This window comes from Haemaphysalis longicornis, unplaced genomic scaffold, assembly GCF_048455015.1.
Source record: "Haemaphysalis longicornis isolate Haplotype H1 unplaced genomic scaffold, Haemaphysalis longicornis Haplotype H1 scaffold_8, whole genome shotgun sequence".
NCBI lineage: Eukaryota > Metazoa > Arthropoda > Arachnida > Ixodida > Ixodidae > Haemaphysalis > Haemaphysalis longicornis.
The window spans coordinates 131,611,649-131,625,091 of record NW_027526445.1 but is presented as its reverse complement, the minus strand read 5'-3'; the positions used below and the strand labels follow the sequence as shown (position 1 = coordinate 131,625,091).

The following is a 13,443-nucleotide window of genomic DNA, read 5'->3' as shown; positions in this document are numbered from 1 at the left end:
AAACGCACACTCTGCCTCCTCCCTATCTATCCCGGCCGAACCGGGGTTGCAACCCAAGAACTCCGCTGCGTGAGGGGGGCTCAAGTTTTGAGAGAACAACTCGTCGGCGCCACTGGAGGCGACAGCGTGGGGAAGAAGAGGGAAGGGTAAAAACCGCGCACACTCTATACGCCAAAATGCGCCTAGCTGGGAGAAGGGGAGGCGCCTCTGTCGACCCCAAAGTTTGGGCCTCCAGCGTGAAAGTCACCGCCTGAGTCAACCACGCGAAACCTGGCGCTCACTCAGACCACGGTGCGCATCCGCTGGCTGCTCAGTTCACGCCATCCCCTCTCTCTCTCTCTCTCTCTCTCTCTCTCTCTCTCTCTCTCTCTCTCTCTCTCTCTCTCTCTCTCTCTCTCTCTCTCTCGTCCCTGTGTGTGCTTGTGGACGAACGCATTTCAGAAAAGAGCCTTCCAGTTTCCTCCTCCCTCATCATTTCCCTACCGCTGGCTACGCACCTTGAAGCGCTACTCCTGCCGGTGACGTCACACCGTAATAGACCAATCAGGATCGTAGATTCGAGAGACAACGCCATGGTGCTTGTGCAGCGGGGCACAGGCTCCGTGTAATATACCGTCTTGCACGATTCCAACGCGCGGTTTTTTTTTTTTAATTAAAAATGACCTTAAAATTTACGTGCGCGTTACAATCAGGGTCAAAAGCGAAGCCGGCTTTCAATTTTCCCCGCTATAGTTCTAATGCAAGCGGGAGCTGGATAAGTTCATGAAGCACAAGGAATTTTTCCTGCCACAGTTGCGTACGTCAAATAAAATGTCTTCTGGTACGCGATGCCGCGTCTTTTGCACCTGCACGGTCGGATATGGGTCAAATTATTTTTTTTTTTGAATTTTCATCACTAAATTTATCTTCGCGGAACGGTGGGCGGCGGGTTATAATCGCGCAAATACGGTAGGCGGTGCTCGTATACATCGCAAGCGCGTGTCCGTGTATACACGCAAGGGTAATCTCACAGTGGATTGGTGCTGCCCCGCGCAGCACAGCCGCGATGCGGCGCCGCTACTGAAAGGTCTACACGCACGCGGACGGGTTTGACGTCGGCTTTAAAAGCTGTAGAGGCATAGCTCGAACAAGGAAAGGGGAAAGATGCCGGAACGCAAACACGGAGCCCTGTTCTCGCGCATCGGTCCGATAGGACAGCTTATATACAACGATCTTTTGAGCGGATTTTTCGCCGCCTTCCGCACTGTTGCTGCTGCTGCTCACGCTCAAAACTTTGCATCCTCCTAGAAAGCCCTTCATTGTTCCTCCACCGTCGTTTCACAGTGGGAGTAAATTGCAAAGCCGATATTTGATACGACCACGTACCGCTTCGGTTTCAGTGTAGCTCATTCATTACTGAGTGTGGGTAAACGTCCGTGACAAGAAATTAACCTTTGGCATCGCAAATCCGCTTGTAATGCGTTGCCAGGGCGAATAATAAGGCGCAAGCAAAAATTTCCGCGACTGCTGGCATGAACGGAAAGCTTCGACGACTACTAAATGTATATACATGTACACCCTTTGTCAAAATTTTATGGGCCAATATTAAGCCTTCTCGACTGCAAAGAATTAAAAGAATCGACTTTACCTTTAAATGTGACAAAAATATTTTAAGGCAGTAAGAAAGAAAGGTGTTCTGTCGAGCTTTACTGCATAAAAACTTTCATTCTGGCTCAGGACGTAAGCTTGTGCATTGAATTTTTTGCAGCCTGTGCGTTCCCGGTTTGGCCCACAAAATTTTGACAAAGACTGCACGTGCCGTTTACCCAAACACGTTGTTGGCCCCATGCTAAGGCTGCTCCCCTGCCCAAGGTGTCTACTTTCTGCTAGCGCACTATCTGCAAAGCTTCATAGTGTTCTCTCCCTGTGCCTTCTCTCTCTCTCATACACACACACACACACACACACACACACACATATATATATATATATATATATATATATATATATATATATATATATATATATATATATAGTAGAACAGAGACGTACGGGACGAGGGATTCCGTAAGGGCACATATCAAAGTTGCAGTCCTTATTGCCAGTGCTGTTTGGCGTTTTAACAGTGTTTTATAGTGCCGAATGAGGTATGATTGCCTTTTTTTTTTTATGCAGGAATAAATAATAGAAAATTCAAGTCGAGAAAAAATGCGCCGTTTTTTCCGGAAGCGGGAATCGAACCCACAACCTCCGCATAACGCGTGCGGTGCTCTACCATTGAGCTAGTTCCGCGGCGACTCCCCTCTCGACTATACCACGGGGTTTTGTATTTACGACTGCTCAGAGCCCGGTCAACTAGCGCCGCCCCTCGACCACCGCGGGAAGACGTAGAACGTCTTTTCCCAGCGGCCGCACGTAAGACGTGGTCGGAAGTCGGGGATAGCCAAAGGCATTTCAGACTGCTGAAGCCAGAACCCTCGTAATGCATTTTGTAGAACAGAGACGTACGGGACGAGGGATTCCGTAAGGGCACATATCAAAGTTGCAGTCCTTATTGCCAGTGCTGTTTGGCGTTTTAACAGTGTTTTATAGTGCCGAATGAGGTATGATTGCCTTTTTTGCTTGTGCATTTTTTATGCAGGAATAAATAATAGAAAATTCAAGTCGAGAAAAAATGCGCCGTTTTTTCCGGAAGCGGGAATCGAACCCACAACCTCCGCATAACGCGTGCGTTATGCGGAGGTTGTGTATATTTATATATATATATATATATATATATATATATATATATATATATATATATATATATATATATATATATATATATATATATATATATATATATATAGAGAGAGAGAGAGAGAGAGAGAGAGAGAGAGAGAGAAAGATAAACTCACAAAGCGCGCAGAAATAGTATAAGTAAAGAGTCGGATACACAGCAAGAACAATAACAAACAATGTTTACTTACGTAGCGGCAATGGGACTTGCCTTCACCAGAGTAAAGTTACATGATTACAGAGTTACAACTTTACTCTGATGAAGGCAAGTCCCATTGCCGCTACGTAAGTAAACATTGTTTGTTATTGTTCATGCCTTGTGTTCGACTATTTACTCATACTATTTCTATGCGCCCTCTGTGAGTTTTTTTTTTTTCTCAATGTATAATGTGCATATTGTATACTCTCCTACGAGCAGCACCTCAACAGTTCCAAATTGCATCAGGTTACAAAGATTACAAAATACAGCAATACACGTACGGCTGTGAACCAAACCATCTATGGGAAGGTTCAACGTCATTAACAAGCAATGCACAGCGAAACTGCACCACCTACAGAGATGGGCTGGACATGCAAACGCAATGGACGCCCGAAATTGTCTATCATTTATCACATCCCGTGCTCGCGTCGAGCCCGCCGCAAACCCAGTAACGGCGGACTCGATATAAGCAACGGCGTGAAAAAAAAAAAAAGAGCAACGACCTTCACAAGGGTGTTTACATATTCTCCAGTTAACGTACGCGTAAAGATCCAACTGCAATGCCATTTTTAACCGGATGTCAATTGCTGTAACAGTAGAGATGCTGGATAAAGTCGGCTGAAATTAAACCTTCCCTTGGTTGCAGTACACAAGCAGGCAAATGCAAATGCAGAGGACCTTTTCACTTCTTTGCCCTGCGAGCAGGCATTTCGTTTGTCGGCTGTGCTATCGACACTATAGTCGGTGTAGTGTAAATAAATGATTATCTAACTGCGCGTGCGCAACGCAGTTCAGAACATGGCCTGATGTCATCAAAAGGTAACTAGAAAGAAGGGCGAGTTGGCACTCACCGTGAGGTGTTGAAAGAGCCAAGCTCGCATAATGTTGGTGGCCACCTTGGGGAAGATGCCGCGCTTCTTCTGGCGCTTCTTGCCTCTGTCCTCGTCTTCGTCCTCGCCCGTGCCGTCTCCCGAGCCCACACTGGCGTCGCCTGAGGGAACAGCAACGGAGACAAGGTCAGACCCTGCGGCACACCGACTCAGCGGCATGCACAAAGGGAGATACTACGACTACTGCCCTCTCCCGGATGAAAAAATAAATGAAAAGAAGTAAAAGAGCCGATTATAAGGTCAATTAGCAGCCCCCACCAACCTTATAATCGAGATTCTTAAGACGAAACTTTGCACCCACTTTTCAGCAATTAACGCTTACGTGCCGCCACCGAAACTGGGGTCATTATGAGGGAAACATCGCGTTCACATGTCACCCCCACATTCCTTGCAAGTACTACAAGCACACGTATGACTGCCAAGGTATGGCGCAATTTCCCAGTAATTTATAATGCCATGGTTGGTCGCTATGTGTATCATAACCAGAATTCCTCTGCAAGGCTTAGGCTCCGGTTTTTACCCTTTCACGATATTTGCGACGCTGACGAGTAGTAGTTTCTAGAATACAATTCACTATTAAAACTGTAACGAAGCAGGTAAACTTATAAGCATCGCAGTCCCCAACTCCCTTTGCATGCATTGAACTCTGATCACGTGTCTCGATTGCATTCGTATATTCGTATGGAAGGTTAACCAGGACGCACTGGAAATAATTCGACAAGTCATCCGATAAACATCAGAGGCTTTCGACGAAGACTGAGTTGAACAGCAGAAGTCACTATCAAACCTATAAGGAAAATGGGGTAACCTATGACAATCGCCGTATCCAACGTCCATTGCACCGTATACGCTGATCACATGTCTCCACTGCATCTACGAAAAGCTAACCAGGAAACACCGGAAATAATTCGACCAAACATCCGACAAACATCGGCGAATCAAACCCGTACGATTCAATGCGTGCAAAAAGAGGCTATAAATGATCGGCATACTGATATTTATAGCGCAGAACACCGCTAACGGCACATTGAACATCCGCCGTTTTCCGAGGGATGATACCGCGCAATCTTTACGATTATCTAGCGGCGCACTCGCCTGCGTGGTTCGATTTCGACGACTAAGCTTAAAAACGGTCCCGAATATAGACGGATAATCTCCCGGCTCTGCTTCCCACGAAGCACCACAGCGTTGAAGACTACCTAAACAGACTAGACACGAAACCACCTAATAGCGTCCAGCTAGTCGGCAGTCCGCTGGGGAGTTCGGCCATCAATGACACCGCGTCCAGCGTCTTAACCACCACCGCCCCCTTCTTGAAGCAACGAAACTAACTGCCCCTGCTTAATTTTATTGCCGACCGAGCGACACGACTGAGCGGGCAGGAAAAGCATAACAGTCCTCACGACACGCCAGAGGATAAAGGGACGCCGAACGAAGCCGGCGGTGTATCGGAGACGAAGTTGTTAAACCTGCATTCTCCGAGTTCGCAACTCCAGAGCAGATAAAATCGAGGGAAAGAGAGGTAGAAAGAAGTAAAAGCAAAAAAAATAATAACAAACTGCTGGCGTAGCTCCAAAGACGCAGCGTTATCTCTATTGCCCGCGTGCGTTACACGCCCGCGGCTCGATAAATAGAAAACAGATCGGCGTAGCGACGTAACGATCGAACGCTTGCTCGCCTGTGTGTGTGCGTGTGTGCGCGGGGGGGGGGGGGGGTGTAAAGATAACCCGACTGATAAGGCACAACCGAAACTGAACAGGAAAAAAAATTATATGAACAAAAAAAAAAGCGATGGGAAAACTCTACAGGAAAAACACTGTCCAGTGGTCGGCAGTCTCTCAAGGCGCAGCAGCAGCGTCTTTTCTTTTTAATTGTTATTCGAATCTCGGGCGAGGCCTGTAAATACATTCCCCGTATACAAGACGGTCGTGGTCAAGCCGGGGACTGGCTCGACCGCAGAAATGTACAAGAGCGCTGACGCCGCCCAGATCGCAGTCCCTATCTCTCTCGCGCGCGCGGTACCATTTTTATGGCCGCGCAATCAGGATAATCTCCAGAGTCGCAGCTTCTTCAAGGCCCGCGCCTGCGCCCTCCCTCTTTCTGTCTATTTTTGCGTGTCTGCGCTGCTAGCGAAGTCGTCGAAGAGCAAACAGCGGCACATCTGCGGTTAGTATTCCGGAGTAGGTCGGGCCATGGTGGTCAGAGCCCGTCTCACGTGAAAAGAATCGTCCTGTCTTGCACTACCTCTCAGAGAAAGCAGACGGCAGTTGTAATGATGACCTAATATATATATATATATATATATATATATATATATATATATATATATATATATATATATATATATATATATATATATATATTCTACGATGAAGACTGAAGACTGGTTACTCCGATGAAGATTGGCCCTCCAGTCGAAACGTCAGTAAAACACTGTTTTTGCTTTGTTTTGTTTTTGTTCGTGGAACGATTTGCAGATAGAGAAGTCAAGGCCGGCAGTCAAGAACGCCAAGGGAGGCAGCGGGGAAAGAGTTCGTCCGTCTTTCGTGTTATAGTACGTTGCGTGTTGACCGGGAAGGACTGGAAAAAGACCTCTATCTGGCTGATACGTAACTAAACCCTGTTGACGTTGTATGAACGTGCGCGTGTCGACTTTTTTACCATTTTTACCCATTGCATAAAGCCTCGCTCTTATTGCCATTATGTGCATACCAGCGAGTGCAATTTTTTTTTCAGTGACAGAGCCAGCCTACCGTTCTCTCCTTGACACTCTTTGATCCACGTCTACGGGTACGCCTGTTTTACTACGACCATTTTCTGGGCCGTGCGTCGAAAATTCTGCGAGCATCAAATGCGCCAAACATCAGGGAGCTACGGCAGGTTATTTACTATTCACTCCTGCTGCAATTGGAAGCTGGAATACCATAGCTGGAGGACTACGTGCCCCCGTTACGAAGCCGTGCTAGCGCTTGTATCTATAGCTGAACAACAACGTCTCGGGCTCATCAGTTTGCTCGCATCTTACAATCGCCACGCGCTGTGCACCCGATCCAACAAGCCTCCCACCGCCCGCGTGATCTCTCGAGTTTGCCTATCGGCGCCGTCTGCAACGGAGACAAGTTTTATGGCACCGACGGAAACGCCGACGCCGAGAGAAGTCGTAGCACGACACAGTGCACACTCGCTAGGTACACATTCGCCGACACTTGCGCTCGCAGCCGCTATCGGGACGACTTCGCCGACGGCACGGCTCCCCTGAACGCCCCCCACATGTCACAAGGCCTGTAAGCTCTGCGTATACCTTTACCACTCTTCGTTCTGTGCGCGCCTTTCTAGTCACTGACGTCACACACCTAACCGTCCAAGAGTCGCTTACAATTCGTCATTTTTCGCCGATTCATCGCTGTCATTGGCTCAAATAAAAGGCATTATCGCGTGGGTAGTGTTTCCCCCTTTTTTTTTTCTTGGCGTGACACAGTGAAGGACCAGAGTATACAGAAGAGAGTGCGGACGTCGCTTTTGAGTTTGTCGTGCGAGAAAAGGCTTGCCGCCGGCGGCGGCGTCGCGGCAACGCAGTGTGGTTAGTGGTAAACACGCGAAGACCTGGACCTTACGAGACAAGTTAACGCTGCGGCCGAGTGATATACGACACGAGACCGCACGTCTTGGTGCCTAGGGTTTGGCCTCTTTTTCCGCCGCGCTCCTTCCTGTGCCTATATAACAACTCGGCAGACAGTCGCCCCGACACGCCTGTGTGGCGGGGGCCAGTGCCGAGACGGAACAACTGGAACTGGCGTATGCAAACACAGCGGGTTACGCGACGGTTACAACGCAACCCTCAGTTTTCTCTCGCGACGTTGCGGTAGCGTGCTAGGCAAAGTTGTAACGACGGCAGGAATGGACGAGATCGGCATATGACGAAGCGTAACGCAAGTTTGTTACGAAGTTTGGAAGTGGCTGCGGTTTGATGAACTAGAACATCGCAGCTCACATACTCGTGATTCCTGTGCGTGCGTGTGTGTAATATATATATATATGCGCTACCTTCGTCTGATGTACTCGGTCGTCAGCGCCCTCTTGAAGGGCCATGAAGACAAAACACAACTTTGCTTTATTTTGAAGAACTAGAATTTGGTAGATCACTCAGCTCCATTCCGGCCTTTACCCGTAAATATTCAAGAAGTATTAAACAAGTTTTAAATTTCGCGCCCTGGTGACGCAATATGGTTAGGGGTGAGGTGCTATAGGTCGGCACTAAAAACATGTTTATCAGTGCGTTAGCTGCGGGTTACCAGGCAGGTGATGCGATCAAACGAAACTACACGCCCCACTACAATCGCCCCGTTGTGTCTCTTGGCTGTGGCTTAGGACAGCGGCCGCCAATCGCTTAGACGAGATGTTGTGACGTCATAGAAAAAGTGCCGGAAAGTGACTTGGGAGTCGCCACTGTCGAATGTTTTTTTTTTTCTATTTAATATTATTTGTTCGAAATTTGTAATAACATTGGTATTGTCGTTAGTGGGACAGAGCTAGCTTTTTAATGAAGCCAACTTGTATTTTCTCATCATAGCCCAATTAAACAAAGTTTAGGGCTGGTATACACAACACAAAAAGAAAAAAAAGGGAAACGAAGCGCTCATATATTACGCTTGACGTTAGCAGCATAAACTTAGCAGCGGTGCCGAACTCAAGCCGGCAAGTGAGGTCATCGTGGCGCCGGCCAGGCAGGAGGACCCCGGCGACCCGGTGACGGGGAGCGGAGGACCCCTAGCCGGGTTGGCTACATCTGCGGTGACGACTCCGGCCAAGTCATGAAGACCTAGCAATATGACTTTATTCGCAAGCCCCAAAGAAGTGTTTCCAATCCAATCCAATCCAATCCGCCCTTACTCTGTCCCGAAATGAGCTCTAGCATAGCTTATTCCCACATGAAAAACCTGAAAACATTCCACTAAAGGAGCCCGTCGGATTCGTCTATACTTTCATCCCCCCCGAGCAGCTCGACGATTCCATTAAGAGAATGTCAGCTCCACTACGTCGTGCCGCCGATGTTCCCAACGAATCGCAATAACTCAGGAAACCTCTACCTAAAAGCGGCGACTTCCCGTTTATACATGAAGACTTCGAGATGAGATTACTGCAAAGAGAGGATGGACAAAAAGAAACCCCCGCCTGGGCAGGCGTCGTCGTTCGCCATTGGTCACGTTTCGCGGAGTCAGCAATGGCTGTCACGGCCGGCGCCGTACATAAATAGTGTGGCGTCCCCTTGACTCGACCCGCTGACGCTCCCCTAAAACTACACTCCCGTCGTACACAGCCTCGAAACCAGGGCCCCTGTGTTTCATCGCATCGTTGGTTTGATCACCTGCATCAATTTCTCGGATTGGTCGAGAGTTTGAAACGTCATGAACTCCACTTGGGTGGGGATGTCATGGCTCGGGAACGAAAATGGCGGTGCAAAAAAAAAGTTCGCCCTGCTCTTCACGCAGGTGGTGTTGTTTCTGTTGCAAGCACACTCCAGGGAAGTACGGAGGCTGTCGTCTCCGAATCATCATCGCGGGACACATTAGGAAGTCAAGTGGGAAGGGAAAGAGAGACAATGCGGACGCTTCGAGAAAGAAAAAAAAAAGGCGAGGCAGCAGCGGACTCCGAAGGAAAAAAATAAAAGCTACAGCCAAGGAAATTGGAAAGGAACCCAATCTTGATAAACGTGATAGACAAGCGACGCTCCTATTCCACACATCTTCATATTTTCTGTTTCGTTCTTCTGCCTTGTTTTTTCTCGGTGTGTCAAACTGACAACGCCAACTTCGTTTCCTAGATTACCCGAGCGAGAGAAAAAAGAAATAGCGAATGCACGCACAGATTCCATACAGACCAGAATACGAATACGAAGGGCGGAGGCGCAGAATGTGCGACCCCCAGACGGAGAAGCGCAATAGTGACGAGTTCACGAAAAATATATATATACTGACGAAGGCCGGTCCCTCGGCCTAAACGTCACACCTTTTCTTTTTTCGACGTGCGTATTTCTTATTTTGCTCAACTACTTGCCAATGTCCAAAAAATATGGTCCTGCAATATATATATATATATATATATATATATATATATATATATATATATATATATATATATATATATATATATATATATATATATATATATATATATATAAGACAGAAATAAGAATTGGCAGTCAAGAAGACCTCGGAAAGCAAAGGGGAGGATGTAGTAGCCCCTTTGCTTTCCGAGGTCTTCTTGACTGCCAATTCTTATTTCTGTCTTATTTTCAACGAGCCCCTCATTTCCTATTCTGATTCGCGATATATATATATATATATATATATATATATATATATATATATATACATATATGGTAAAAGCGGGGACGACCGTCTTTCTTCCACAATGGTCCCTGAAAGCTTCTGTTTTGTGTTTTACTAACCCTAGCGCTGACACCTGAGACATCGTAAGGCGCACGGGCAAAGACACCAAGTTTCAGAGTCATCTTTTTCCACACCGAGACGTACTTCAGTGCCGAAATGTTCATTGCTTCGGTTTGCATTCAGCAGTGGTATGAAGTGGGGGACGCCGTCGAAGTGCCGCTGAAAACAACACCCACCAGCTCCTATCCGCCCACCCCAGGCAAGCGGTAACACTTCGGCCGCGTCACGTCGTTCTTCACGACGTTGGCTTTCCCTCACAATGACCGCATTTGCAGTGAAGTATTATTTACAGGTTTACGGCACCGTCAAGCTCAAAAGCTAAAACAAAACGATATCCATCAAAAATTCCTGATTGATGAGGAGGGGAAACATTTAGAAGGAGAGCACGCGTTGGCACATATTCATCGAGTGATTAGTGACAAGTTTAGGGCAATAGTGGTAGGGAAGCCGGCACAGATAACATCAGCGCCAGAGAAGACTGCGGAAAGGGAAAGAAGTTTGAGCAACCTTGATTGCAAAGAAGCAGAGCAAAAGGTTTCCCCCCAGACAGCAGCGGACCCGGACGGAATGCCAATGCAACTGATAAACCTGCTTGCACCTAAAAGTAAAGAATCATTTATGAGGGCAATAGATAAGGTGATACAAACCAAACAAATACCAGAGGACTGGTTAGAAAGTAGAATGAATTTAATATATAAAGGCAGAGGCGACAAAGCCAGTATTGATTCATAGAGACCACTCAAAGTAACGCCAGTGGTGTATAGATTCGTAACGCAGGCGATAAAATCAGAAATTCAAGCATGGATGGGAGAAAATGAAATACTTGGGGAACTGCAGAATGGATTTAGACAAGACAGGCGATTGGATGATAATTTGTTCGTGAAAACGCCATGCATTAAAATTGCGAAAGCACAGAATCGACCGTTATGGATTACGTTCTTGGACATTAAATGGGCATATGACAACGTAAACAGAGAACTGCTGTGGAGACTGCTGAAACACCAGGGATTAGATGACGAGTTAATACAGTTCCTTATAGCAATCTATAAAGACAATAGAGTGCACCTTCCATGGGAAGGACAGAAATGCGCCCAGCAGGTCGACACCCATTGGGGACTGAAACAGGGATGCCCTTTGAGCCCAATACTGTTTATGCTCTACATGGCAGGGTTAGAAAAGAAACAGGAAGAAAGTCAAGTAGTCTTCAGCCTAATCCATATGCTGCAAGGCGAAGTGGTACAACAGCGCATTCCGGTAATGTTATACGCAGACGACATTGTTCTTTTAGCTGATAACCAGACCGATATGCAACGGCTAATAAATATTAGCGGCCAGGAAGCCACCGACCTCGGGTTAAATTTTAGCGCAGAAAAATCGGGAATAATGGTTTTCAATGACGATACCACTGATGCAGTGTCTATCCAGCAAGGCGAATCACCCAAAATCACGGAATATAAATGTTTGGTAGTGTGGATAAACGAAGGGGATAACTCCTTAAGCAGTCACGAGGAGAAACTTAAGAGTAAGGGAAAGCGAAACGCAGCTATAATTAAGCATAGAGGTCTGTGGGGGTATAACAAATATGAAGTAGTGAGAGGAATGTGGAAAGGAGTAATTGTTCCGGATCTCACATTTGCGAATGTTGTACTCTGCTTAAAATCAGACGCTATATCAGGCCTTGGAGTGAACCAGAGAGTGGTAGGCCGTTTGCCCTTAGACGCGCATGGAAAAACAACTAACAATGCACTACAGGGAGATATGGGTTGGACGTCGTTTGAAGTTCGAGAAGCACAGAGTAAAATATGTTTTGAGATGAGGTCGAGAGGAATGGCTCAACGAAAGTGGGCAGCTAAGGTTTTTAGGTACCTATACTTGAAAAGCACGGAGAGGCAGTGGTTAAGGAAGACTAGAAGGCTAACGGTGAAATACGGAAAGAACAGGGGAGAATCCAAAACAGCCAAGGTAACCAAAAAGTAGGCAAGACAGATAGAAACGAATAAATGGAGAGAAAAAATGGAAGCTAAAACGTCCTTAGAGATATACAGGGCTATACAGAGATATACAGGGTACATAGTGTTAGAATGTGAGGGTATCCACCCAAATCTACATGAGGAAAATATTCGGCTTCCAGAAGCCCTAGGATTTAAGGGTAGCACAGAGGAAGTTAACTTCAAGGCTGTCGAGGCGACGAAAAAAAGATTAGAATGCTGGTGGACGAAAAGCAGAGAGGGGAATATTGCCTAAGACAGTTACCACCTGTAACAGAAAAAAAAAAGTATTTTCTGCCTAATAAGCTTTTTGTGCCTGGCCTAAGCAGTGCTAGTATTAAACCAAGAACATAAAACATAGGCATATTAGTCCTTTTTGGTAAGATGACATGTTATCACCCCGCTACAAAGGGGAAACCACTAGCAATCATCATCATCATCATCATCGGCACGGACGTACGCGTTGGCTGAAAACAACGGAAAATGGCCCATTCACCAGCACTCGCTGCAACAAACTAGTGATAGCAAGAAGAAGAAGAAAAAACGCCCCAGACACGGATCTCCGCAAAACCGGAGCTGCCGCACACAAGTCGCCGCACCACGGTCTGCGCGAAGAGATACGGCCCGTCGACGACTACGCCGGCCCGCGACGAGGACGACGAAACGAACCACGTTTTCTTTTCTTCCACTTCCTCCTCTCCACCTCGCTCCCCGGCGACTACTCGTTCCTTCTTTGGGGCAGCTTCTGCGTTTCTCTTTTGCTTCCAGGCGCTGTGCTAGCACGGGACCGGAGAAACCAGGGGCAGCCGACGGAGACACGCACACAACAAACAGAGCCACCCGAGCGAGCGCCCGGGCCGGCCGACCTTATTTATGAGGGCCGCCCAGATGAGGAGACCGCGCCGCCAGCTCCGAGAAGGGGGGTCGGCGGGGGCCGCAAGATTGACGGCACGCACACATCCTCTTGGGCCGGCAAGCGGCACAGTCGCCGCTGCTGCTGCCCCCGCAAGCACCAGGGGCTTCGCATGCGGCTTTTTTTCGCGCAGCCCGGGAATTTGGAGCGAGGTGGAAGTTTCGTGAAAGCGGGGCGAAACAACGGACCTCCTGCGAGAGGCGTCTCGCGGGGCATGAAATGTTGCGAGAAGAGACGAAAACGGGAT

General features: G+C 47.5%; 1 protein-coding gene across 2 annotated transcripts in view; it reads right to left on the bottom strand.

The window, feature by feature from the left end:
* LOC144148985 (homeobox protein Meis1-like) overlaps positions 1 to 13,443 on the bottom strand; it is a 383,179-nt gene that overhangs the window by 101,290 nt on the left and 268,446 nt on the right. For both annotated transcript variants that reach the window (XM_077680507.1, XM_077680508.1), the window contains exon 10: positions 3,808 to 3,947. In XM_077680507.1, the coding sequence (XP_077536633.1) occupies positions 3,808 to 3,947 (140 nt within the window). The remainder of the gene's footprint in view (positions 1 to 3,807; positions 3,948 to 13,443) is intronic.